The 23421-nt window shown below is 46.1% G+C and overlaps 1 protein-coding gene across 6 annotated transcripts in view; it reads left to right on the top strand.

The window, feature by feature from the left end:
• Nucleotides 1-23421, top strand: part of Ptpn13 (protein tyrosine phosphatase, non-receptor type 13) — a 174398-nt gene that overhangs the window by 119928 nt on the left and 31049 nt on the right. For 4 of the 6 annotated variants that reach the window (XM_039092276.2, XM_063273454.1, XM_063273455.1 and 1 more), the window contains 12 exons: nt 4138-4227; nt 4675-4782; nt 5143-5274; nt 9969-10426; nt 11307-11438; nt 12812-12905; nt 13901-13986; nt 14659-14821; nt 16797-17011; nt 17120-17218; nt 18537-18868; nt 20216-20393. In XM_039092276.2, the coding sequence (XP_038948204.1) occupies nt 4138-4227; nt 4675-4782; nt 5143-5274; nt 9969-10426; nt 11307-11438; nt 12812-12905; nt 13901-13986; nt 14659-14821; nt 16797-17011; nt 17120-17218; nt 18537-18868; nt 20216-20393 (2087 nt within the window). Of the gene's footprint in view, nt 1-4137; nt 4228-4674; nt 4783-5142; nt 5275-9968; nt 10427-11306; nt 11454-12811; nt 12906-13900; nt 13987-14658; nt 14822-16796; nt 17012-17119; nt 17219-18536; nt 18869-20215; nt 20394-23421 lie in introns of all 6 variants that reach the window. The other 2 variants (XM_063273453.1, XM_039092274.2) reach the window with 1 other exon arrangement.

Raw genomic sequence — 23421 nt, 5'->3', positions numbered from 1 at the left:
TATGGGGAATTAAAATTTCTGCTGCTGACGGTGGTGGTGCATGTCTTTAATCCCAGCATTTGGGAGGCTAAGGCAGGCAGCTCTGTGTGAATTTCAGGCCAGTCTGATCTACAGAGCAAGTTCCAAGACAACCAGGCCACACAGAGAAGCCCAGTCTTGGAAAAATAAAAAATAAAAAACAAACCAAAACCAAACAAACCAAAACAATGACAACAAAAACCAACCACCAGCAACAATAAAGAAATAAAAGTACCTCTGGTCCAGAGTAACAGAATGCAGGCCCCGAAATTACTTCATCTAATTTCAATGCTAATTATCATGGCCAGTGCCAGGTAATACTGTGAGACTACATAGTGAGACCCTAGCTCAAGACACACAAGAAACATCCTAACAGAGCAAGAACCTGGTTTTAGACCAGTGTGGTGCCACTGCCCGTTAGCCTCAAGGCGTGAGCTGGGTCACCGCCCTGGAGTGACCAGCAGTGTCTTCTCACCCAGTCTAAGCCTGAGGCTGCCCAATACGGGCTCAGGCATAGTCTACAACTCAAAGAAAGCACTTCTTGCCATGCTTAGAAAGTAGTAGAAATCTTGCTTACTTACTAAACCCTGCCCCATTTTCTTGAAGATGTGATCTCCAGGACAGTTCTTAGCCTTGTCGAGGACAGTTCCACTGTTTCTAGGTAATGCCAGGCAGGCTGTCTGAAGGCCACACCACATTCACAGGAGTCCTGCGAGACAAGCAGGTCCGAGTTCAGAGGCCTCACACACAGCTCCGTCATTCTTTCCCACCTGGGAATGGCACAGGCTTGCTTTACGTAAAGAGCTGGACATTTCAGGTCAAGGTTTTCGTTTTCACTTCCAGGTAACTGAAAAGACTCTCCCAGTACAGTACATATTGGGAAACAAGAATCATTTCCAGGGCCTTGGAATGAGTCTGCCTGATAACTGAACTTGTGGTGGTGTCGTTGAAGGCCTCAGAAATGTCTTTGTAATTAAAGTGTCTACCTCACAGAGATTCTCCAACCCTCTTCCTTGAGTACACTGTAGCTGTCTTCAGAAGAGAGCATCGGATCCCGTTACAGATAGTTGTGAGCCACCATGCAGTTGCTGGGATCTGAACTCAGGAACTCCGGAAGAGCAGTCAGTGCTCTTAACCGCTCAGCCATCTCTCCAGCCCCTGTCCTTGAATAGACCTATGGGCAGGTAACTTGAAATTTGTATAGATGCTCCCTCAGGAACTATTCCCCATTAAGAAAAAATACAAGTAACAAAGTATTTCGAGCATCTGTGTGCAGAGAACTGAGGAAAGACACTGCTGGTGTTTATGCCAAAGTACGGGCACCTGCATGCGATTCCCACCGGCTGCCCTGACCCTCTGACTGGGGACAGAACTGTCATGTGGATGCTGGGGAACATTCTACCCAGTTGGTCACCTCCTTGTTACCCAAGGAGAAGCTGTCACCCACTGCTGTCACTGCTGTCAAGGCTGCAAAGTACTTCCTAGGACCGCTCCGTGGACGTGACACCAGCTTTGGGAACGCAGCCATTTGATTGACATTATATTTTTCCTTCAATTATAAACTTGGGTATTTTTCCGACATCATTAGCAGTGGTCTGGCACCATCACACTTGCTGTCCTAGAGCTCTCAGAGCCGGAGCCAATGCTTGTTTATTCCCCCCAAAGCACCTGATGATAAACAGGGACAGGAAAGCTCCCCAGCGCACGGCTGAAGAACAGTAGGATAACTAATAGAAGCAAGAGCTGAAGTCACAGTCAGGAACCTGAATGAGCCAGCCCTGTTGCCTCTAATTAGGGAGAATGTGTGAACGTGCATGTGCTCGCAGACAGACAGACGCACACACACAGTTAACTAGATGAATATTATAAAGGCTTAATCCTGTTAACACCCTATTAGAAATAGAAATGAAGAGACTTGTCTTCTTCCTCTCTGAAAGAAGCCTTCGTGACCTGTCACAGACACCTCATGAGAGCAATCATAAAGCTGAGGAGAGCAGAGAGACCATGACCCAGGTGGACTGTTGCCTTGACAACTGTGAGCCGAGTTTCCATTCACAACCCAGCCAGGTTAAACGTCTATCTGTTCTTAACCAACCAGAGAGTAACCGCACCTCCACCTAGTCTTAATTTTTATTTTATTTTATCCTGCCCTTACTGACGAAGAATCTGACTTCCCACTAAGTGTGTGCATTGGGACATAACAAGTACCATGGGGTAATGAACTGCATCAGTTCCTAAATCTCCCAATCTCTGGGCACTAAGAGTTTTAAATCGGAAACTTGGGGAGGGTGTGAAAAGTTCAAGCCACTGTCACCATCTAACTGCTTTGCAGTACACTTTAATTATATCTGTCTTTCCCCTAACCGCCTCAATTAAATCCTTTTTAAATTTCAGCTATTAACATGGCCTCACTTCTGTTTGCTTTGTTTTTTATGGGTCCTCTTTTCCATTGTTTTACGTCTGTTCCAGATGAACGACTGGTGCTCGTTACCTATTTCAGGAAGAGTGAGTTGAGAGCGTGTAGACAATGCTGTAGAAGCTGCCCATGAAACAGACAGTGCACTTTTCCTAGTACTACCTGTTAAAGGTGGAGTCTCGAAACCTTATCCAGTAATGTGGTGTGTAATTTCACCAAAACGTCATTGGCGATACCACATTGCTATGACTGTTAGCGATCGCCAGTGAGTTCCAGTTCCGGCAGAGTGTACGAGCCACAGAGAGCATCTAATTTGTATTAAGCGAGACACGAGGCTAAATTCACTGCTGATAGGAAATGAGGGTTGTCTCCTCAGAGTAACAGAACTCGTTTCTGGGCGTTGAGGCTTGCTTCTTACTACACACCGTGTGCCAGTTACCAGCTTATTAACGCTGATTGATACCCTTGCATGGTCTTAAATGTTGAAAACATACAGCCAAAAAATGTCTGCGTTGACAGTGGTTCTGGTTATTAGAAGAATGTGTGTGGACGTTTAAGAAAACTCCAGTTTATGCTTTAGTTAAGCCAGAATGTCTGGGTTTGGGTTTTGGATTTGGTTTTTTTTTTTTTCTGTTTTTTGTTTTTTTGTTTTCAAAAAGCATCAATACGCTTAAGAACACTGTAGATGTAATTTGGAATTTTAATTTATAAAAGTAGCTGGTTTAAAACTCACCACCATGACCACCTTCTTATGCAGACCAGTCAGCATTAACGACTCATTTCTGTATGCAAATGCCTGTGTGTCTGTGTGCTCAAATTGTCGAATGTGGCAGTGTCTTGATTAATGTGACGATTCAGTGTTTTATGTACTGGTTCAATTAAGATCTCTGGAAACAATAAAAAAAGACAAGGAGGGATTAGAAAAAAGCAAATCATAGCTCAGTTGTTGAAATTCACTTAGCCAATTGAGTTAACTTCTCTGAACTAAGTATGTTTTAGTCATAATTCTGGATGGTGGATATCAGCTCTCAGATTGGAAACGTTAAACTGTTTATGTCCATCTGCAAACTGGGGTCGGAAGTCTTCGGAATTTAGACATGCTAGGCAAGTTATTTTATATGAAATCCAAGCAAGCAGAGAGAGGATTTTAAAAGCTGAATCCAGTTTATCTTCTTACTCTTCTGTTCAGGAACTTACTAGTAATATCTCGCTGATTTATAAATAAGGTGTCAAACATACGGGGGGGGGGTTCTTTTTCACAGAGTTCTCTCTTTCTTATGAGTCTGAGTGTCTTTACCTGCATGTACGTTAGCACGCAGTGACCCCAACAGCTGCCGTGTGGGTGCTAGGAACCGAGCCCAGGCTCTCTGCAAGAGCAACACCGTACTCTTTAGTATTTGTCCATCCCCCCAGGCCCTGAGAGAGAATTTTATTGTGATAATTATCAAAGTGAACCAATCTCTTATGATGCAACAGAAAGATGAAATCAGGAAACCTGTGTCTGGAGGCCCGGTGCCCTGCAGTGGCGGCCGGCTGTTAGCATGGCCCGCAGCATCCGTGCCCTGGTGTCGATTAATAATATTGTTCGCTACTTTTTAAATCAGAACAAGCTGATAATCTAGATGCCTAAATAAATTTATTTATTTATTTATTTAATTAATTATTTATTTATTTTGCTTGTTTTTATTGAAAACTCTTACTAGATTCATTGCACAAAAGATGGAGCACTGTCTCTTCACCAGAAAGGGAGATCACACTGGTGAACCTGAAGAAAGACTTGAAGCATGGCTTAGGTGAGTTACCATGAGTCACAGGAGAGAGGGAGGCGGCGCTCAGACACGGGGCCGCTGGCCGTCACCCAGCCATGGCCGTCGCTGTCCCCTCCTTTTGTGTATTTACTTACCGGTTAGTGTAGAACCCAGGGGCTTCACTGTGCCGTTTGCAGACGCATGCACCTCTGTGGTGTGGTCCTTCTTGTCCTCCCCTGCCCTCACCTATCTCTGTCTCCTTGGGTCAACTCTAACCAAGATGCCGACTGTCCACCCCAGTCCACCCCCGTCCACCCCCGTCCACCCCCGCTCATCAAAGGCTAAGGATAGAGGAAGTATCAGACCAGACAGTCACTCCTGTCTCCCATATTAATCATTTTATCTTAGTAAATTCGTTTCAGGCAGAACAAATCACGAGTCATGAGAAGAATCGACACCATTAAAGCCCCCTTTTAATGTACTGTTTTACAGGATTTCAGATTGTCGGTGGGGGGAAAATGGGAAGGCTGGATCTAGGAGTGTTTATCAGCGCCGTTACCCCTGGAGGGCCTGCTGACCTGGATGGATGCCTAAAGCCTGGTACTTGCCATTTTCATAATTTCCTAGGTGCTCTCTAATGGATGAATTTGCCCAAAGGACAAAATGTAGACAAAGCAAAATAATAGTAATAGTAATAATAATAATAGGTGATGGTGGTGGTGATGATGGTGGTGGCAGTGGTGGTGATGATGGTGTTGTTGATGATGATGGTGGTGGTGGTGATGATGATGGTGGTGATGATGGTGTTGTTGATGATGATGGTGGTGGTGATGATGGTGGTGGTGGTAGTGATGATGATGATGATGATGATGATGATGATGATGATGAGAAAGAGTCGAATGTGTAAGGTTGAATGGGTTTTGCTTTGTTCTTGAAAATACTGGATGATGTATTTTCCAGGAGACCGTTTGATATCTGTGAACAGTGTGAGTTTGGAAGGAGTCAGTCACCATGCTGCAGTTGACATTTTGCAGAATGCACCTGAAGATGTGACACTTGTCATCTCCCAGCCAAAAGAAAAACCAACCAAAGGTAATGCTGTGCAAGCCCCATAAGTGCCTGGGTGCGTCCGTCGGCCTGGTAATTGGAGTGAAGCTGTCTGTCTCCTCCCCAGCGCTCAGTCCCACGCCCGTCTAATTGTTGTAATTCGTACATCAGTGTAATGTGCACCTCCAGTAATATGAACAAAACTGGACTTAGTCGTGTAAAGTTGAGGTCACTTACATTCCAGTATCTCAGTGTGTCCCCTCTCCTCTCACTCCCGCAGGAATTAAGAGCTTTTGTCATTACTGATGTGTTCTATAACACTTACCTGTGATGTCCAAAGGTCAGCTTCTGAGAAGGGAAATAATAAACCAGACATGTAGTGAAAGCAAAAAGATCATGTTCTTGCTGCTTTAAAAAAAAAAAAAAAAAAACAGACAATAGGGGCTGGAGAGGTGGCTCAGCAGTTAAGAGCACTGACCGCTCTTCCAGAGGTCCTGGGTTCAATTCCAAGCAGCCACATGGTGGCTCACAACCATCTGTAATGGGATCTGATGCCCTCTTCTGCTGTGTAATAAATAAATCTTTAAAAACAAAACAGACAGTAGCCTCCAATAGCCTCCATCCTGCCTGCTTCCTCCTGCCTGCTTCCTCCTGCCTGCCTTCCTCACACCAATCCTGAGGACTGGCGAGGACACGCCCTGGAGTATGCAGCCTGTGTGGTAAAGAGAACCAATAGCCAGGCACCAGTCCTCAGCAGTCTCTGCCACCCAGACATACCGCCTTGGCCAAATGCCCTGAGCGCATGAAGCCTAACTCTGAGAGCAAAGGATAAAAGTAATTTATATAATTAGTACATCTCACATACATGTCAAGAACCTAAAATGTCTGTTGTGACTGTCATTATTAATTATAGTTTTCACAGATAGCACAATGCTAGGGGTTGTGTAAGTGACTTTAATCCTTGAGATACTGGACATGTTAAAGAATTTAACACTAGAACTAGTATCGGGCACATACCTGTCTTCCTACCATTGGAGAGGATGAAGCAAGAAATGTCACAGCTTTGAGACCATCTTAGCAGTCATCAGACCATACAGGGCTACGTGCAAGACCCCATCTCAGGAACTTGGGAAAAAAGTAACTAAAAATGCACTGAAAAATGGTTTAGATAGTAAATCTCAGGTATAATTTAGATGCTGGGGTAAGAGTTGCAAAACCAAAGCTTCCTGTGCTGTGCTACGACGGCATAAAGTCTCTTAAATTTTACACCATTTGTCTCTGGCTTACCCCTGTATTTAGTAACTATTAAACGTGAACATATGCATATGTATGAATATATATCATGCATTCTTGTAAGTGTTACATCAGTATGTGTCTGTTATAAAGGCCGCACCCCCCAGCACACTCTTAAGCCTACTTGTTTTTTTTTTTTTTTTTTCCGGAGCTGGGGACCGAACCCAGGGCCTTGCGCTTCCTAGGTAAGCGCTCTACCACTGAGCTAAATCCCCAGCCCCAAGCCTACTTGTTTTATATGAAGGCTGCACTGGTTGGAAATCTGTAGCATGCCTCTGAGTTTCAAGCTGCCAAAATCGCTCTCTTTTTAAAGTCACGTCATTCTCTTTTGCTTTAGGAAGAAAATACATGAGTGAATTCAGAGTAGATTCATTCCCCTAACTCCTCCTTAGAGGATTTTAATTTCCTTCTAACAGATGTTCTATAGAAAATCAATCCATTTGTTCAGAGATACAGTGCATGCGTAGAAAGCACAAAACACAAAGCCCTTACCGTCATGGAAATTAAATCTTTATCAGAGGAGACAAGCACTAAACACCCAGTGAGGAAATGTCTGGTTATAGTTGTGCTATGAGAGGTTAGGGTGATAAAACTGCTCATGATGGAGGAATGTCACCTTAGATGTTGGCCAAAGAAGGATGTCTTGTTTTCCTAAATCGAACTGGGATTATGTAAATTGTTTTCTTCAGGAAGCTAGATTAATTTTTACCATGATGTGTAACTATTCTACAGTCTTACCTTAAAAAAGACAAAACTCAAATAAGTTAGAAGCTTTACCAGCGTATACTCCAGGCTTCCCCTCTCACTTACCTTACTAAGGAGGGCGGGGTTTGTCCTGGTCCGTTTGGTGCTGCTATAACAGACTACCCCCACCCAGTTATCCAGTGGCGGATAACTGTTTCACTTTGTGGCCCATGTTTGCCTAGAATTCACTATGTAACACTGTAGGCATATTTTTTTTTTTTTTTTGCAACCTACTTTTCATAAGGGTTCAGCCTCTCTAGCCCACCACCCAGCAGAGGTGGTGGGAGAGAAAAGTTATTAGGATCTGGGGGAGGTGGACCTGTTCAGCAGTAGTTCTTTGGGGAGAGCTCGATCTTCTTGGGCAGCAGTTCAGTCCCATAGCAAACACCAAATAGAACTCAGCAGCTGCAGACCGGCCCTCTAGGCAGGCAGACACCAGGCAGCTGTAGTTCAATCCTGAAGAGAAACCACCAGGCTCGCCAAGCAGCATGGAGTGAGACCACAGAACCGGCACGCTGCCACAGGGACGTCAGGAGCAGTTCTTGAGTAAGTTTTTCTCAGTGGCAGCGTTACCACAAGTTGAGCTCAACAATGCTATGTAAGGCAAATATGTGTGTCAGTGAAGAATAACAAGGCAGAGCAAACCAATGCTCCGTGCTCGTCTCCCGCTGTCTGTGGAGATGTTTACACTCCTTCATCACAGGTGCTTTCACGTGTTTGTTATATCCAAACACCCTTTCACCTGTGTCTGCATCAGGAAAACAGCCTTTCACGTGTTTGCCTTAGCAAGACATCCCTTGACCTTTGCTCCAGCAGAACGTCATTTGACATAACCAACTTTCCAAAGAACTAGAGTTCCCACTTCATAATGTAGGCTGGCCTGAAACAGCCATCCTCCCGCTTAGGCTCCCGAACCTGGCATTACAGGCATACACCACCATGCTAGGCATGGGGACGGGTGATTTAGACAACGGAGTTATTTCCTGCAGCTGTGAAGACCGGAAACGGAAGGTCAAGGGACTGCATCGTGTGCTGAGGACCTTCTCGCTGAGGCGTCGCGTAGCAGAGCTCGTGCACAGGAGACACCCTGCTCGCACTGGCTGTGACCCATCCATGAGGATGGAGCCTTCTGGTCATAACACCTCCATCCTGAGCTGTGGCAGTCCCCTGCACATGCATCTCAAGGGAACATTCTGATTATAGCAGTTCTCTCTCCGTCTCTCTCTGTCTCTGTCTCTGTCTCTCTCTCTGTGTATGTGTCTCTGTCTCTCTCTGTGTCTCTGTCTGTCTCTGTCTCCCCCCTCTTTCTCTCTGTCTCTCTTTCTCTCTGTGTGTCTCTGTCTCTGTGTCTCTCTCTGTCTCTCTCTCCGTCTCTCTCTGTCTCTCTCTCCGTCTCTCTCTGTCTCTCTCTGTCTCTCTCTCCGTCTCTCTCTGTCTCTCTCTGTCTCTCTCTCTCTCTGTGTATGTGTCTCTGTCTCTCTCTGTGTCTCTGTGTCTCTGTCTGTCTCTGTCTCCCCCCATCTCTCTATGTGTGTGTCTCTGTCTCTCTTTCTCTCTGTGTGTCTCTGTCTCTGTCTCTCTCTGTCTCCCCCTCCCCTGCTTTCTCTTTTCTCAGCCAAATATGGGGAAGGAAGAACCTTAGAATTAAACTGCACGACCTTGAGAAATACAAAGATGTCTTTTCATAGACTTATTTCCAAGTTCCTGTAGATTCCTGTCCGTGTGTTATGTCTGTTCCCGAGATGTTTGGTTGTTTTCTGTTGTCAGTTGTTATCAGTGCATAGAGACCGCGATACCTTTTAAATCACAGCTGTCATTTGCACATGTGACTTCGGTACAGACTGTGTGTGTGAGGGTTTGGAGACGGCTCCGGTGCAGCGTCACCTGGAGTCCAAAGCACACAGGCTGAGACTCTGTGGGAGAGACGTGACTCACATTCACCAGGCCCTATGTTTGAGGCCCAGTACTCTCAAAAATAAATGAAATGAGATGGAACAAAAAGACAAGAGCCAAAAAAAGCCCCCCAAAAAAACCCCAAAACCCAAACCAGCCTGCCAAGATACTACGAAGCAAGCAGCGATGTGAATAGGCCCATGGGCTTAGGGAATCAGCTCAGGGGTAGATGATCACAGAGCATGTGTAAGACCCTGGGCTCGGTCCAGTTGTGCTTCAGTCAGTTTAATGAACAGATAATATTTTAGAGACTCAAAGGAACTGTAAGTTATCTCTGAAACCAGGAAAATCTTCAGCGAGGACAATGGAGATGGCAACATCTCACATAGGCTTAAAGCAGAGCCTTGTGAGGAGGCGGAAACAAAAGCAGCTCACAGCCTGCCCTGCGTGTTGTCAGTGTGATTTCTTTGTAAAGTCTTCCTACCTGTCTTCATAAGATCTCCTGCATGTGCACGTGTATGTGTGCATATGTATATATGTATGTGTATGTGAATTTGTGTGCTTGTGTGTGCGCGTGCCTATGCACTATGTATGTATATGCATGTGTATGTGTAAGTTTGTGTGCTTATGTGTATATGTCAGTATGCATTTACAGGCATGTGTATATATGCCTGTGTGTATATATCTGTGTGTAGCAGTGTGTTTACAGGCACGTGTGTCATTGACTTGTGTGTGTCTATGTGTGGGTGTGTGTTTACAGGCACATGTGTCATTGACTTTCTAGTCTCACTTTGGATTTTTACTTTCAGTGCCTTCTACTCCTGTTCACTTTGCCAATGGAATGAAAAACTACACCAAGAAACCGTCCTCCATGCAGGACAGTGCTATGGACCCATCAGAGGACCAGCCCTGGCCACGGGGCCCTCTGAGGCACGTCCCAGAGAGTCCCTTTGGTCTCTCCTCGGGCCTGCGGGAAGGAAGCCTCAGTTCCCAAGATTCCAGGACTGAAAGTGCCAGCTTGTCCCAGAGCCACGTCAATGGCTTCTTTACCAGCCACTTAGGTGACCGAGGCTGGCAGGAGCCACAGCACAGCAGCCCATCACCACCTGTAACCTCCAAGATCACCGAGAAGACCTTCTCTGACAGTTACCGTAGCCCGGCCAGGCGGCAAGGCACCTGTGATGTGACTGAGCTCCCTGGCTGTGCCGACTCCGACATAGACGATCCCACTTACAGCAGCAGTCAAGACCGTCAGGCACCAAAACAGGCATGGCTTAACTCTAACCCGCTGTGTCTTCATTTCGCAGGGTAGACTCTGTTAGAGGCGGGTGGGACCCACTCAACTGCTCATGTGGCTGTAGGACAGAAGAACAGCTTGCATCTTCCTCTCTGAACTGCTGTCGCTGCTGCTGCATTTGCTGCTGACTGGCAGTCAAAGACCTTGAACACTGACCCTCAAGGGCTGTGCTCAGACGACGTCTCATCTCCAACACGTTCGAGCACGGGTCAGGGGAGAACTTGAATACCTGAAAACCTGTTCCTGCAGAGTTCATAGTGTGGGCAGTCTGATTTGCCGTGGCCCACCTGCATTCTTAAGGGGGAAAGCCTCTTTCTATCAGATAGGAACGTGAGCTCCCATTCAGAAACAGTTTCAGAGGGATGCGCACAGCAGAGCTCTCCTTCTTGGAGGCTGTGCAGTGGTCCTCACAGAAGCTCTCTGCCCTCGGGAAGAGCGCTTAGCTGATCTTTAAACCGCATTTGTACACATGAGCAGAGTGATCCCGAGGCTGGCTAGCTTAGACAGTCCAATTAGTCTGTTCCTCCGTACACACTGACCCCTAAAGAGAATGGGCATACGCCAAGCTCAGAAACAGGAAGCACAGGCAAAAGGCTCTTCCGAAGCTAAGTTCTGTTTCCCTCCACCTTGCCCAGCTTCACCTTCTGGGTGTCAGGTTCTAAACAATCGAATCAGTGTGCCCTGACCTGGCAGTGCCTGGAAAGTCTCCTGGCCTTCACGGTTTTGATATCCTCAATTCCTTAATACCTTGCTCTAGAAATTTTTTTTTTCCTGAAAAGTTTTGTTTCCACCGAGAGTTCGTTGGGCTCTAATGGGAAATCCTCCTGCCTGTCTGTTTCTCTTCCTCAAGGAACCTTCCTCCCCACTGAAAGCATCCGACAAAATGAGCTTTGCAGCCTTCCCTGGGCCATCCCCTGAGCCGGGAGACGCGTTTGAGGTCGAGCTGGCTAAAACCGATGGCAGCTTGGGGATAAGTGTCACGGTACTGTTTGACAAGGTTCCACACCTTCTCTTCTTCACCCCCAGTAGACCGCTGTAGCCCAACCCGTTAGATGAGTCATGGTGACATGGATGGGACGCTTGCCAAATGCTTCCAAGAGCTAGAAATCGACAATCTTGAAAACTCGCTTAAAATTTGTTCACTATTCACCCACCCCCCTGTGGTTTTAAAAAATTTGGGAATTGCCTGTTCTCCATACATTTCATACTTGCTTAATTTAAGCATATCATATGCAGAATATGCAGTGTATGGCTACTTTTTGTATATATCTAATGGTTTCTGCACGTGTAAAATCGTGAGATGATAATCTCTTTAGCCCATGAATAATTAAAGAACGTGAATATTTACGTGCTAGTTCTCTAATACACATTCCCTGGTAACACATTTAAAACCTTAAAAGTAGAGGTTCCAAAACTGCCCACATACCTTTAAGATAACAGAGATATGAATATAAACTACTCGATAACATTATCTTAGAATTCTATAATGCGTTATTCCAGAACTGCAGCTTTATCAGTTGTCACAGTCTAAGGTCCCTCCCTGGTCATTGCATAAGCAATTAAAGGTGGAGGTAAGCCAGCGCGGGAGATGAGTCAGGGGGTTCAGGTACCAACACCCACATTAAAAACAAACCAAACAGGATACACAGTGCACGGGGCAGCCCTGCACTGGGGTGACACAAGGCTTCCAGGGATTGCTGATCATCCAGTCCAGCCCAGACAGCAGGCTAGGTGTTGAGAGACAGACCCTACCTCCAAAATCAGAGAAGCAGTTAAAGAAGACTCCTGCATCAGCCTCTAGACTGGCGTGCACACGCACATGCACACATACAGAACCTTTTTGCCAAAGCCTTCTCTTCTGTTTTTATTTTGTTTGTTAGTTTTTTGTTTTCTTTTGTTGTGTTTTTTTGAGACAAAGTCTGTCCACGTATCCCTTCCTGGCCTGCAACTCACAGAGATCCACCTGCCTCTGTCTCGTGCTTGGACTAAAGGTGTACTCCACCATTCTCAGCCTCCTTTAACATAAAAGAAAAGCGGCGTTAGTCCCGCACAGGTGAACATTGCTGTCTGCTTGGCTCGCACTGCGGGGCACAGAAAGGGACAGCAGTTCCCTACTAGCCAAGATGTGGCTTACTGATCCAGTGAACAGGAGAGACAGACAGAGAGGCAGAGAGGGGAAACAAAACAGCAAACTGCCTTCCATGTGGGGATGCAGTTAACAGTGCTGCTGGGCATTAACTGAGCAGCTGATGTGGAGTCAGCTCTCTCTGGGAATCGAACCCTCTCTAGCGCTCGCCTTTGAAAGCGTGCAAATACTTTCATGTCAATCCTTGCCGCTCTGTCTGTTCCATTTAGGGAGGTGTGAATACCAGCGTCCGGCATGGTGGTATCTATGTGAAAGCCGTTATTCCCAACGGAGCGGCAGAGACAGATGGCAGAATTCACAAAGGTACAGTGTCTATACGAATGCAGAAGTCACACGTACAATATCACGGTAAATAAGGAATTAAGACCAGATGTGCTGCACGAGTCTAACCCTGGTACTTGGGAGGCTAAAGCAGGCAGATCTCTTGAGTTTTCAGGCCTCTGCAAGGTGAGTTCGAGGTTAGCCAGGGCTGTCCAGAGAGACCTTGTCTCAAAGAAACAAGAGAGAAGACATTACAGAGTTTTAAAGTCATGAGGGAATATGCTTATCTATAAAGCAACATAAAAAAATCTGTGGCTTGGAGAGTCGGCCCAGTGGTTAGGAGCAGTTGTTCCTGCTAAGGACCTGAGTTTGATTGGCAGCACCCACCTGGAAGCTCAGCGCTTCCTCAGGGAGCTGGCGTGCACGCGGTGCACAGACGTACGTGCAGGCAAAGCACTCATGGAAAAAGCAAATCTAAAAACTATTAAATTTTATTTTAAGAAGTAGGACTTGACGCCACAGCAAAAACTCATCTTGCAGTTTATCCCTTAGCAGAACATGGCTAAGGCTTTCCGAGGCTCCTTACTGCGCTCAGCAGCACAGTGCTGGGCAGAGGAGAGACAGTAAGCGAGGAGCCCCTGACTGAACGTCACAGACAGCTCGCTAGAGACGTGCTGCCAGTGTGCGCTCAGCCGCTCTGTGTTCGTGATTTAAGCCTGTTGGTATAAATTCACATTTTTCCAGCCAGACGGGTGGTGCATACCTACTGTCCTGTGCTTGGGAACGTGGGGCAGGGGGCTCACACATTGTGGCCAGCCCAAGGACGGCAGGGTCTCATTGCCACATCCACTGGGGTTAATAGTGTTTCCTTTCCACATTCTTTTAGATTATCAGGAGCACTTAAGCAATATTCCATTCTCTCCAAAATCCATCCGAGTCTCTCCCCAAATCAACATGAAATTAACCCCTGAGCATTAAAAACCCTGGATGTTTATTTTATGATTTCACGTCTTCCAACACAACTCCCTACCTTGCAGGTGATCGAGTGCTTGCTGTGAACGGAGTCAGTCTGGAAGGAGCGACCCACAAGCAGGCTGTGGAAACGTTGAGAAACACGGGGCAGGTAAGAGGCCATGATATCAACCTGCCGTGACAGTTAGAAGACAGTAGTGGGGGGATAATAATAACCTTTCTCATTGAACCTGTCAGTCAGGAAGCCAAGGCCATCTCTGCCGTCACGTCAGGAAGCATGCGTTCTGAGGAGATTGTCCACCAAGGAGGCAGACCCTCAGTGCCATGTTTAGCCCTGCCTTAGCAAGCGGCCTGATGGAAAGTGGTGGACACTGCATCTGTAAATGTTTCCCAACCATGGATGACTTTCTAATGATTTCTCACTCCTCCCGTTCTTCAATCCAAAAGCTAGATTCCTTGTGCTCAAATACCCTTTCAACCAGGAGTCGGCTAGATTGTTCATAAGGATATTTGTAATTACTGCCTGGTGACTTCCCCCAGACACACACACACACACACACACACACACACACACACACACACAAGTACTGGACATGTTTGATATATTTGATAATAGCTTCTTTTTTCTCCTATTATCTTCATACAGAAGATAATGAAGTTTTATTTCGAGACCTTCAGTTCCATTCTTCTGTGCCTGTGTCGTTTTTCTCTCTGCCTGTGCTCTGGTGGAGCAAGCAGTTAGGGACTGCGTTATACCTCCCGCGGTTCAAAGTCCTAAAATGTCGTTCTTCGCAGCTAATGATGCACTGTTCCATTTTCTCAGGTGGTCCATCTGTTGTTAGAAAAGGGGCAGTCGCCAACATCTAGAGAACGTGATCCTGCAAGCCCACGGTGTCCCACTCCAGACCAGGATGCCCAAAGTCAAGCCCCAGAAAAGATGGAGAAGCAAACAGCCCATGTCAAAGACTACAGCTTTGTTACTGAAGGTCAGGCCTTGAGGCTCAGGTCATGTTATTAAAATCTTAGCCTATTCAGTTTTTTCCGTGTTGAATAGGAGTTTGTACTTCGCTATCTCTGCCCTTGTCAGTTACAGAGCTCAGGTAGCATCACCGTGACCAGCACACAACATCCAGGGCCATGGAATCTGAGTGCAGTCACTTAGCACTGTAAATACCTGTCAGCTGTTTCCACACACACCAGTAATTTATTCAGAAATGGTCGTTTAGCTTCTCGAGACACAATTCACGTATCATTAATGAACAAGCAACCCTCACACCTCGAATAGCAGAATGCTAAACGGCAATAGTATACAGTTGTTAAATGTTAAGTGAAATTTGGTATGGATGAACTAAGATATATAATTAGGTGGCTTCAAATCCACTTGCACCTTAAATTTTGGTTCATTCTGGTTCATTTGATTCAGGATCTAACAGCTTAGCCCAAGTTGGCCTCAGTTTCCCGAGAGCTGGTATTAACAGGCACATACACTCACACCTAGCTGCTAACATTTTATATTTCTATTTGGGGTTACCCTAAACAGGAATCTATTTGGTATTTCACAAATGCTGTGGTCTTCTTAGAAATGTGCCAGCCGACATAGACTCAATAGTAATTGACAATTAGCAATTAGTAATTGACAATACACCAAGAAATGACGGCAGGTGTCATGTGAGCTCTCATGAGGTTGCTGTGCTTCCAATCCTGGTGTGCCCTTTGCTCCCGGGTCCCTTAAGCAGTTCACACGCTCTTACTAAGAATTGCTGGTACACGAGATGTTTTCTCTCTACTTAAATTTCTATTTCACAGATCTTACTAAACAGAATCAGCCCAGAGCACAGACCAGCTGTGTTTCTGTTCTGACATTGACTTGAAATAGGATGTTCCCACTCAGTTGTATTCTTCTTTTCTTCCTTCTTGAAATGTGTACTTTTTCCCCCCTGGTTTTAATTCTATTATTGAATTGAATTTTGTTGGAATGTCCTTATAGCTTACCCGGATGAAATTAGGCCTCGCCAAAACATTGCAATATCAACTTATTTTCCCTCACCCCACGCTAGCTTTAGTTTGGGCATTCATAACACCTCTCTTCATTGCATTGAATTTTCTTGTAATTCTCCTCTCCCCTTATAACTTGTTCTTCAAAAGCACGTGACGTTGAAGCATAGCTCCCCTTTGAGAACCCTGTTTATAAATGCCTCCCATTCTATCATCTTACTTCAGACAGTTAACTCAAGTTTATTAATGGGGTTGGAAAGATAGCTCAGTTGGTCTGGTGTCTGCGAAGCATGAGGTAAGTTCTCAGTTTGGATCCCCAGCACCCATGTGGGCCCATCTGTGTCCTTACAGGCGGCTGGGAAAGAATCAGTGAGCCCCGGGGACCACAGAAGACCCTGTCTCAGAGAATTTATTAGAATAGAATAGACGACAGGTGTTAAGAGAGGCACTTGGCACCAACATCTGGCTTTTGTTTACACACTCACACAGACAGGCACACACGCTTGCTCTCTCTCTCTCTCTCTCTCTCTCTCTCTCTCTCTCTCTCTCTCACGGGCACACCCACACAAACACATTACACAGAGAATGAAAAGTAAGAAAGGTTTCCTTAATGGTAGTAAGAGAGTGTGCGAGAGTGTAGAACGTGCTGGAGAAACTGCCATACCTGAAATGGGCTTCCTTAAGAGCATGTCTAGGGCTGGAGAGATGGCTCAACGGTTAAGAGCACTGACTGCTCTTCCAGAGGCCCTTGAGTTCAAATCCCAGCAACCACATGGTGGCTCACAACCATCTGTAATGGGATCCGATGCCCTCTTCTGCTGTGTCTGAAGACAGCTACAGTGTGCTCATATACATCTAATAAATGAGTAAATCTCTTTGAAAAGCATGCCTAAGAGTATGTGTGTTTGTGTGTTCATATGTACAGAGCTTAATAAAATTTAACTTTTTCATTTTTTTTTTCTCTAGATAATACATTTGAGGTCAAACTGTTTAAAAATAGCTCGGGCCTTGGGTTCAGTTTCTCTCGAGAAGATAATCTTACACCAGAGCTAATAAATGGCAGCATAGTAAGGGTTAAAAAGCTTTTCCCTGGACAGCCAGCTGCAGAAAGTGGGAAAATCAATGTTGGAGATGTTATACTGAAAGTTAACGGAGCCCCCTTGAAGGGACTGTCTCAGCAGGTGAGCCGGAGCCCGGGCATAGCAAGGAAGGGCCAGTGGGCGGGCTGGCTCTTTACCCCCTGTGGCTTCACCCATCTTCCTGTGCTATCTTTCCTCATGTGCCTCCAGGACGTCATATCTGCTCTCAGGGGAACAGCTCCAGAAGTGTCCTTGCTCCTCTGCAGACCCGCACCTGGTGTGCTGCCAGAAGTCAATACTGCACTTTTGGTAAGGTCTCTCGATACGAATTTCTATTTTTATAGAATAGCGGTTTGCTAGTTCAGCTGCAAATACTGGGGTTTGCACCTCGGCATTTAACTAGGAGGTGTCATCTTGTAGTCTGATGGTGTCTTAGGGTTTTACCCCTGTGAGCAGACACCGTGACCAAGACAACTCTCATAAGGACAACATTTAATTGAGGGCTGGCTCACAGGTTCAGAGGTTCAGTTCATTACCATCAAGTCGGGAGCGTGGCAGCATCCAGGAAGGCACAGTGCAGGAGGAGCTGAGAGTTCTATCTACATCGTCATCTGAAGGCTGCTAGCAGAATTCTGGCTTCCAGGCAGCTAGGAATGAGGGTCCTAAAGCCCACGCCCACAGAGATTTGATATTATCATTAAAGCTATTTCCAAAGCTTTCTTTCACAAAAGAGCTACAGAGGTAGCTCAGTAGTTAAGGACACCTGCTGATCTTCTGTAGGACATGGGTTCAGTTTCCGAGACCCAGGCCTTGCTCCTAGCACCACATCGGCTAGCTCACAATGGCCTGTAACTCCAGTTCCAGAGGGCACCGGGTCTGGCCTCTGTGGGACCTGCGTACATATGGTGCACCATGCATGCACTCAGGCACACACGTATTTATAAAATAGTAAACCTCAAAATATATATTAACTGTTTAAAAAGTCGGGAAGCATTCATTATAGAATCCTAGCATTCGGAAATAGGCTGCAAAGTACAATATATAAATCCAACTCTAACTCTGATGTGAAAGTTTACGTCGGGGTTGGTAGGACGGCTCAGTGAGTAAAGGTGTTTGCTGCAAAAAGCCTGACATCAACTGGATCCCTGGAAACCACGTAAAGGTGACAGGAGGGAACTGACTCAACAGTTCCTTTCACCTGCACACATGGCACGGCATGCACAGACACACAGAAATAAGTAAAATACAGTTTGAAAAGATAATGTTAGTCAGCCTGTCGGGATGGCTCACCAGGTAAGGGAGCTTGCTGTCAAGCCCAAGGACCTGCGTTCAAGACCAGGAACCCCCTGGGTGGAAAGAGAACCATTCTCTAACCTTTACGCATGGACTGTGGCATTTGTACACTGATAGACTGATACTCCAAAAAAATTAATCATTGTAACAAATAAAATGTAACTCCTACAGTGTTAGCAACTGTCATTTTGTATTTTCCTTTAGAGAGCACAAATTACATTTGTTGTCAGAAAGTTCCTATTTTTATATAAAGTACAGCTTCTTAGCAGGTTCGTAATGAGCTGTTTAAAAGAGTCGAAAGTTGATGCAATGTCCTTCGTTGTGTCCCTTTCAGACCCCACTGCACTCCCCAGCACACGCATTCCTAAACAGCAGGAAAGAGCATTCCCAGCCGTCACCCTTGTCGGTGGAGCAGTGCGCCAGCTCAGACGAGAACGGGTTGTCCGGCCAAAGCAAAAGACAGTGCAAGCCTCCGTCCCGGAGAGAGAGTTACAGCGACCACAGCGACAGTGGAGAGGAAGAGTCCGTGAGAGCTGCAGCGAAAATGCCGAATGTGATCCCACTGTCAGCCTTTGCACCCGAAGCACTGAGAAGCCAGGGAGAACCCGCAAGCACCATGTTTTACCTCCCTCGGAAAATCCCCGGCAAGCCGGAGTCAGAGAGCAGGTATGGCGGGTCTTACAGCGTCCAGAGCCCCTGGGGGTGTGTATCGAGGCACCAGCAGCATAGACTGCTCTAAGAAAGCAATATGTGGTGGACTCGGGGGTTAGAGAGGACTCGGTTCTGTTCCTAGCTCATGACCTCATGTAACTCCTGCTCCAGAGGGTAGGGCAGCCTAATGCACACGCATACACAGAACAAAGCATTTTCTAAAGAATAGGATCCTGTGGATTCACAGTGGTTAGCACACAGTAGGTGCACACAGTAGGTCAGCAGAGGTCCTGCTGTTAGGACTTACAGTTTTAGTAAACTTGAGAGCTCTTGGGCCAGACAGTTTAACCCCTTGTTTCTCTCTTGAGCATATCTATTCTTAATTAAGAAAGCAGTGTTTCCATACAATATTTAACCAAAAAGAAAAGAGAATTACTTGGGTGATGATACCCTGGAAGATTAGAATTGCTAGAGGAGACCGAGGGGAATTCACAAACTGCAAGACCTGGGAACCTGGAAAGAGAAAATGTTTGAAAGCATAGGAGCCGCAGTAAAGACACAACCACGCCTCTAGCAGCTGCTAGAACTGTTGCTCTGTGTGTGTGTGTGTGTGTGTGTGTGTGTGTGTGTGTGTGTGTCCATCCAAACATACTTGTCTACATACATGTTTTCTCTCCTCCTACCTTCCTTTCTTCCCTCCCTCCATTCACTCCTTTCCCCTCCCTCCATCTGTCCATCATCCATCCGTCTGTCCATCTGTCCGTCCATCTGTCCATCATCCATCTGTCTGTCCATCTGTCCATCCACCTATCCTCTGTCCTTCCTGTTATTTCATCCAGAGTGACCCTGGAACCCATCTTACTATCCCAGGCACTTGGAAGACTGAGGAAGGAAAGAGTTGACAGCCAGCCTAGAACCCAGAAAGAGCCTCTCCACAAACAGTGGATAATGCAACCCTGAGTTCAATCCCCAATTTTGGAAAATATGTACTAAGTAATAAATGACCACAAGAATAAGACGTTTGTTCTTACTTCTCCTTGTCTTACTGGGTCGGAGTACAATTTAGATCCCGATCACATTAGCTTCCATGTTGAATAACATCTAGGAACAGAAAGTACACTTCCAGCCTGCCTTACCGTAGGTAGCCTACAGAGCTTATGCAAAGTTGAACCTGCACGGAAAGTAGTTAGAAATAGTAACCCACAGTAGACGTTGAATAAATCGATCGTCTAAATACAGATGAAAGCCAGTGAGGGTCCAGTGAGAAACCAGGGACATCTGTCAACCATTTTCTGCCTTGGCACAAACTAAAGATTGGCCCTGAAATGTATCCACAGATGGTCTCGTTTCTTGTCTCTGTAGCCGTCTTCCTCATCCACTGGACGTGAGCCCGGGACAGATCCGCCAGCCCCCGGCAGAGTGTGCTCCCTCTGACTCCCCTGGGAAACACCTTACACATCTCGCTTCTCAGCTGCACAAAGAGGAAAACATGACAGCTTTGAAGAATGACTTGGGAAACCACCTTGAGGATTCTGAGCTGGTAAGCTGCCTTCTCTGTGTTACACACTGTGAACCAACTTGCGTTTTTCTCAACAAAGTTACAGACATGTGCCTTTTCTATTGGAGAAAGAGCTGTGCTGTAGACTAGCTTAGAGTACACATACTAAATGAATGATACCCCTCTCTGACGTTCCCCCGTGAGAATAAGGGGACGATAAACATGACTGTGTGTCACCCTGACCCTCTCACTGCCTTGCTGCCATTTTGGCAGACGTCCACAGACAAATGACCCACCTCTTGTGATTCCTGGGGCTTTGGCTGTCCAGTGGGCTGCCAACTTCAGAAGACTGGGAACGAATGTGTGTGCATGTGTACACATGTGCACGTGGAAGAGTGTTCGTGCCAGTGTGTGTGTCTGTGCACATGCATGTGGAGACCAGAGGTCAGCCTCAGACAGTGTTTCTCTGTTGCCATTCATTTGGACTCTTTATTAATCTTTATTCTTTGGATATTTATTTATTTATTTATTTATTTATTTATTTATTTATTTAATTTAATCAATCCTGGTTGCAGTTTCCTCTCCTCCCCTCCTGATGCCTCCCTGAACCTCTCCTCTCCCCGAGTCCTCTCATTCTCTCCTCCCTTTCTCTTCAGAAAAGAGCAGGCCTCCCACGGTATCAACCAACCTTGACATAGCAAGCTGCCTTAAGACTAGGCCCCTCCTCCTCTCCTATGAAGGCTGGATGAGGCAACTCAGTAGGAGGAAAGGGTTCCAAAGGCAAGCAACAGAGTCAGACTCAGCCCCTACTCTCACTGTTAGAGTCCCACCAGAAGACCAAGCTACACAAGTGTACTCTGTGTTCAGAGGCCTAGGTCAGTCCCATACAGACTCCCTGGTTGGTGGTTTGACTAGAGAGATGGCTTAGCCATTAAAGGCTCACAACTAAAACTCGAAGAGGACTTGATACACATGTGAAGTATATCCTAGCCACAGTCACCTACCCTCATTCCTCACCCCACTTTCCACCCAGACCCACCTCATTTCTACCCAAGCTCAAGTGCCCCTCTTTTTTTCTAGATAACCCACCAAGTTCCACTTATGCACCCATTTACTCATGGATGTGGGGCCTCCCATTGGAGCACGGTTGACCCACCAGTTGCCACACCCTTAAAACTGACTCTCCCTCCCCCATCACCTGCCAATGACTTGGGGCCGGACACTCACGAGTCCCTCCCTCCATGCTGCGGGGCGGCCTGGCTCGTCTTGTCATGGGTACCACAGATGATATGAATTCATGAATACAGTGGCCCTGGAGTGCCCAGAAGGCACAGCTTCACTCTGGTTCTTCCCGACCCCTAGCACACCCTTCCACAGCGTTCCCTGAACCTTGGGGAAAGGGCCGTATAATATAGATGTCCCATTTATTTCTGAACAGTCCACACACATAGTCTCTGTAATTTGGCCAGTGGTGGATATCTGTATTAATTACTTTTCACAGTACAAAGAAACTTCTCTGATAGGGTCTAAAAGCTATGCCGACATTTAGGTATAGAGGTAACAAATTTAGAGGGCAGATTGTCCGTTTACCAAAATAACAGTCGTAGGTTGATGCCTGGAGGCTGTGATGGCTCCAGCAATGTGTTCCTGGTCTGACCTACAGCACTGGGAATGCACTCTTATTGCATGGGCCCCAGATCTAACCAGAGAGCATTTGGCTGCTCCCATAACACTTGTCCCACTGTTGCACCATGGTGTGTCTTACCTTGCCAGTCACTGTTGTAACTTACCAAGTTCCCAGCTGGATAAGACTTTTGGTGTCGTTAACCCTGGCATTCTGCCCAGCACCCCTCGATTCCGTGAACGCTCCCCAGCAGGGAGGAGACTTCCTGGGCAGTAACAACCTGACTTCCATGTCCTGTGTCTAAGTATGTGGTGTCCTCAGCAGTTGGTCTGACCATTAACTTCTGGTACAGAATCAAGAGCAATGGCCATAGCTTGTGTTGTTTGGTTTGGGGGGAGGGGGGTTCCTCTGGGACATGCATGACTAACAACCAACTCATGGGCAGCCAACCCCTGCCAACCCCCACACTTGGCACTGAGCTTCTGACGGACTATGATTTCTGGAATTCCAATTAAAACTCTTCTCATGGAAAAAAAAAAAACATGCACATATGAACTGCATAAAGCAGCAGATTTCCATATGAGTTTTTAACATCCTTAATGCTAGTTAATAGTTAATCCTGTCCTACCCCCTCTTCGACCCTACCCTCCCACCCCAGTTTAACCCACACAGACTCATTTTATTAAAGTCTTAAACTTTCTAAGCCTGCAAATCAAGCTCAGGAAAAAATTTCAAGAATGATAGTTCCTTTAATTGAACCAAAAGTCAGCCTTTTGCACAGTTTATTAGCTGCGTCACGAGTGTTTATGTCATAACCCCATAAACCAGGTAAAGGGAAGAGGAGAGGCACCTGTGATCTCGTCACCTCAGGCTATAAATACCTTGGACCAAAGAGCCCTTCCATAATGTTCATTTTCAGATAATCATAGGCGTGCATGTGTCAGACAGACAGACAGACAAGATGAGTGGGTATGCATCTTCATCTGAGCATTTTCAGTTTCATCCGTAGCAATAAACTCTGTCATTGGCCACATAAGCATCGTCCCCCTCCCAACTAAAGTCTTTTTTTTTTTAAAGATTTATTCATTTATCATATACAAGTACACTGTTGCTGTCTTCAGACACACCAGAAGAGGGCATCGGATCCCATTACAGATGGTTGGGAGCCACCATGTGGTTGCTGGGAATTGAACTCAGGACCTCTGGAACGCAGTCAGTGCCCTTAACCGCTGAGCCATCTCTCCAGAATATAACTTTATACTTCAACATATGTATGTTACATGCTTGTAAAGAAAAGAACTTTATATCTAGAGTTGAGAAGACTTTTCACTTGGCTGAGTTATAAGATTTGGGCTTTCTTGTCTCTTAACCAAGGGCAGAAATATTCATACGTGTTTGTCTGGGGGAGAAAGAGGACAACCTTAAGTCGATCTGTGTTCTTTCTCT

This window comes from Rattus norvegicus, chromosome 14, assembly GCF_036323735.1.
Source record: "Rattus norvegicus strain BN/NHsdMcwi chromosome 14, GRCr8, whole genome shotgun sequence".
NCBI lineage: Eukaryota > Metazoa > Chordata > Mammalia > Rodentia > Muridae > Rattus > Rattus norvegicus.
Note: the sequence above shows the minus strand (reverse complement) of the source record. Positions and strands in the feature narration are given on the sequence as shown.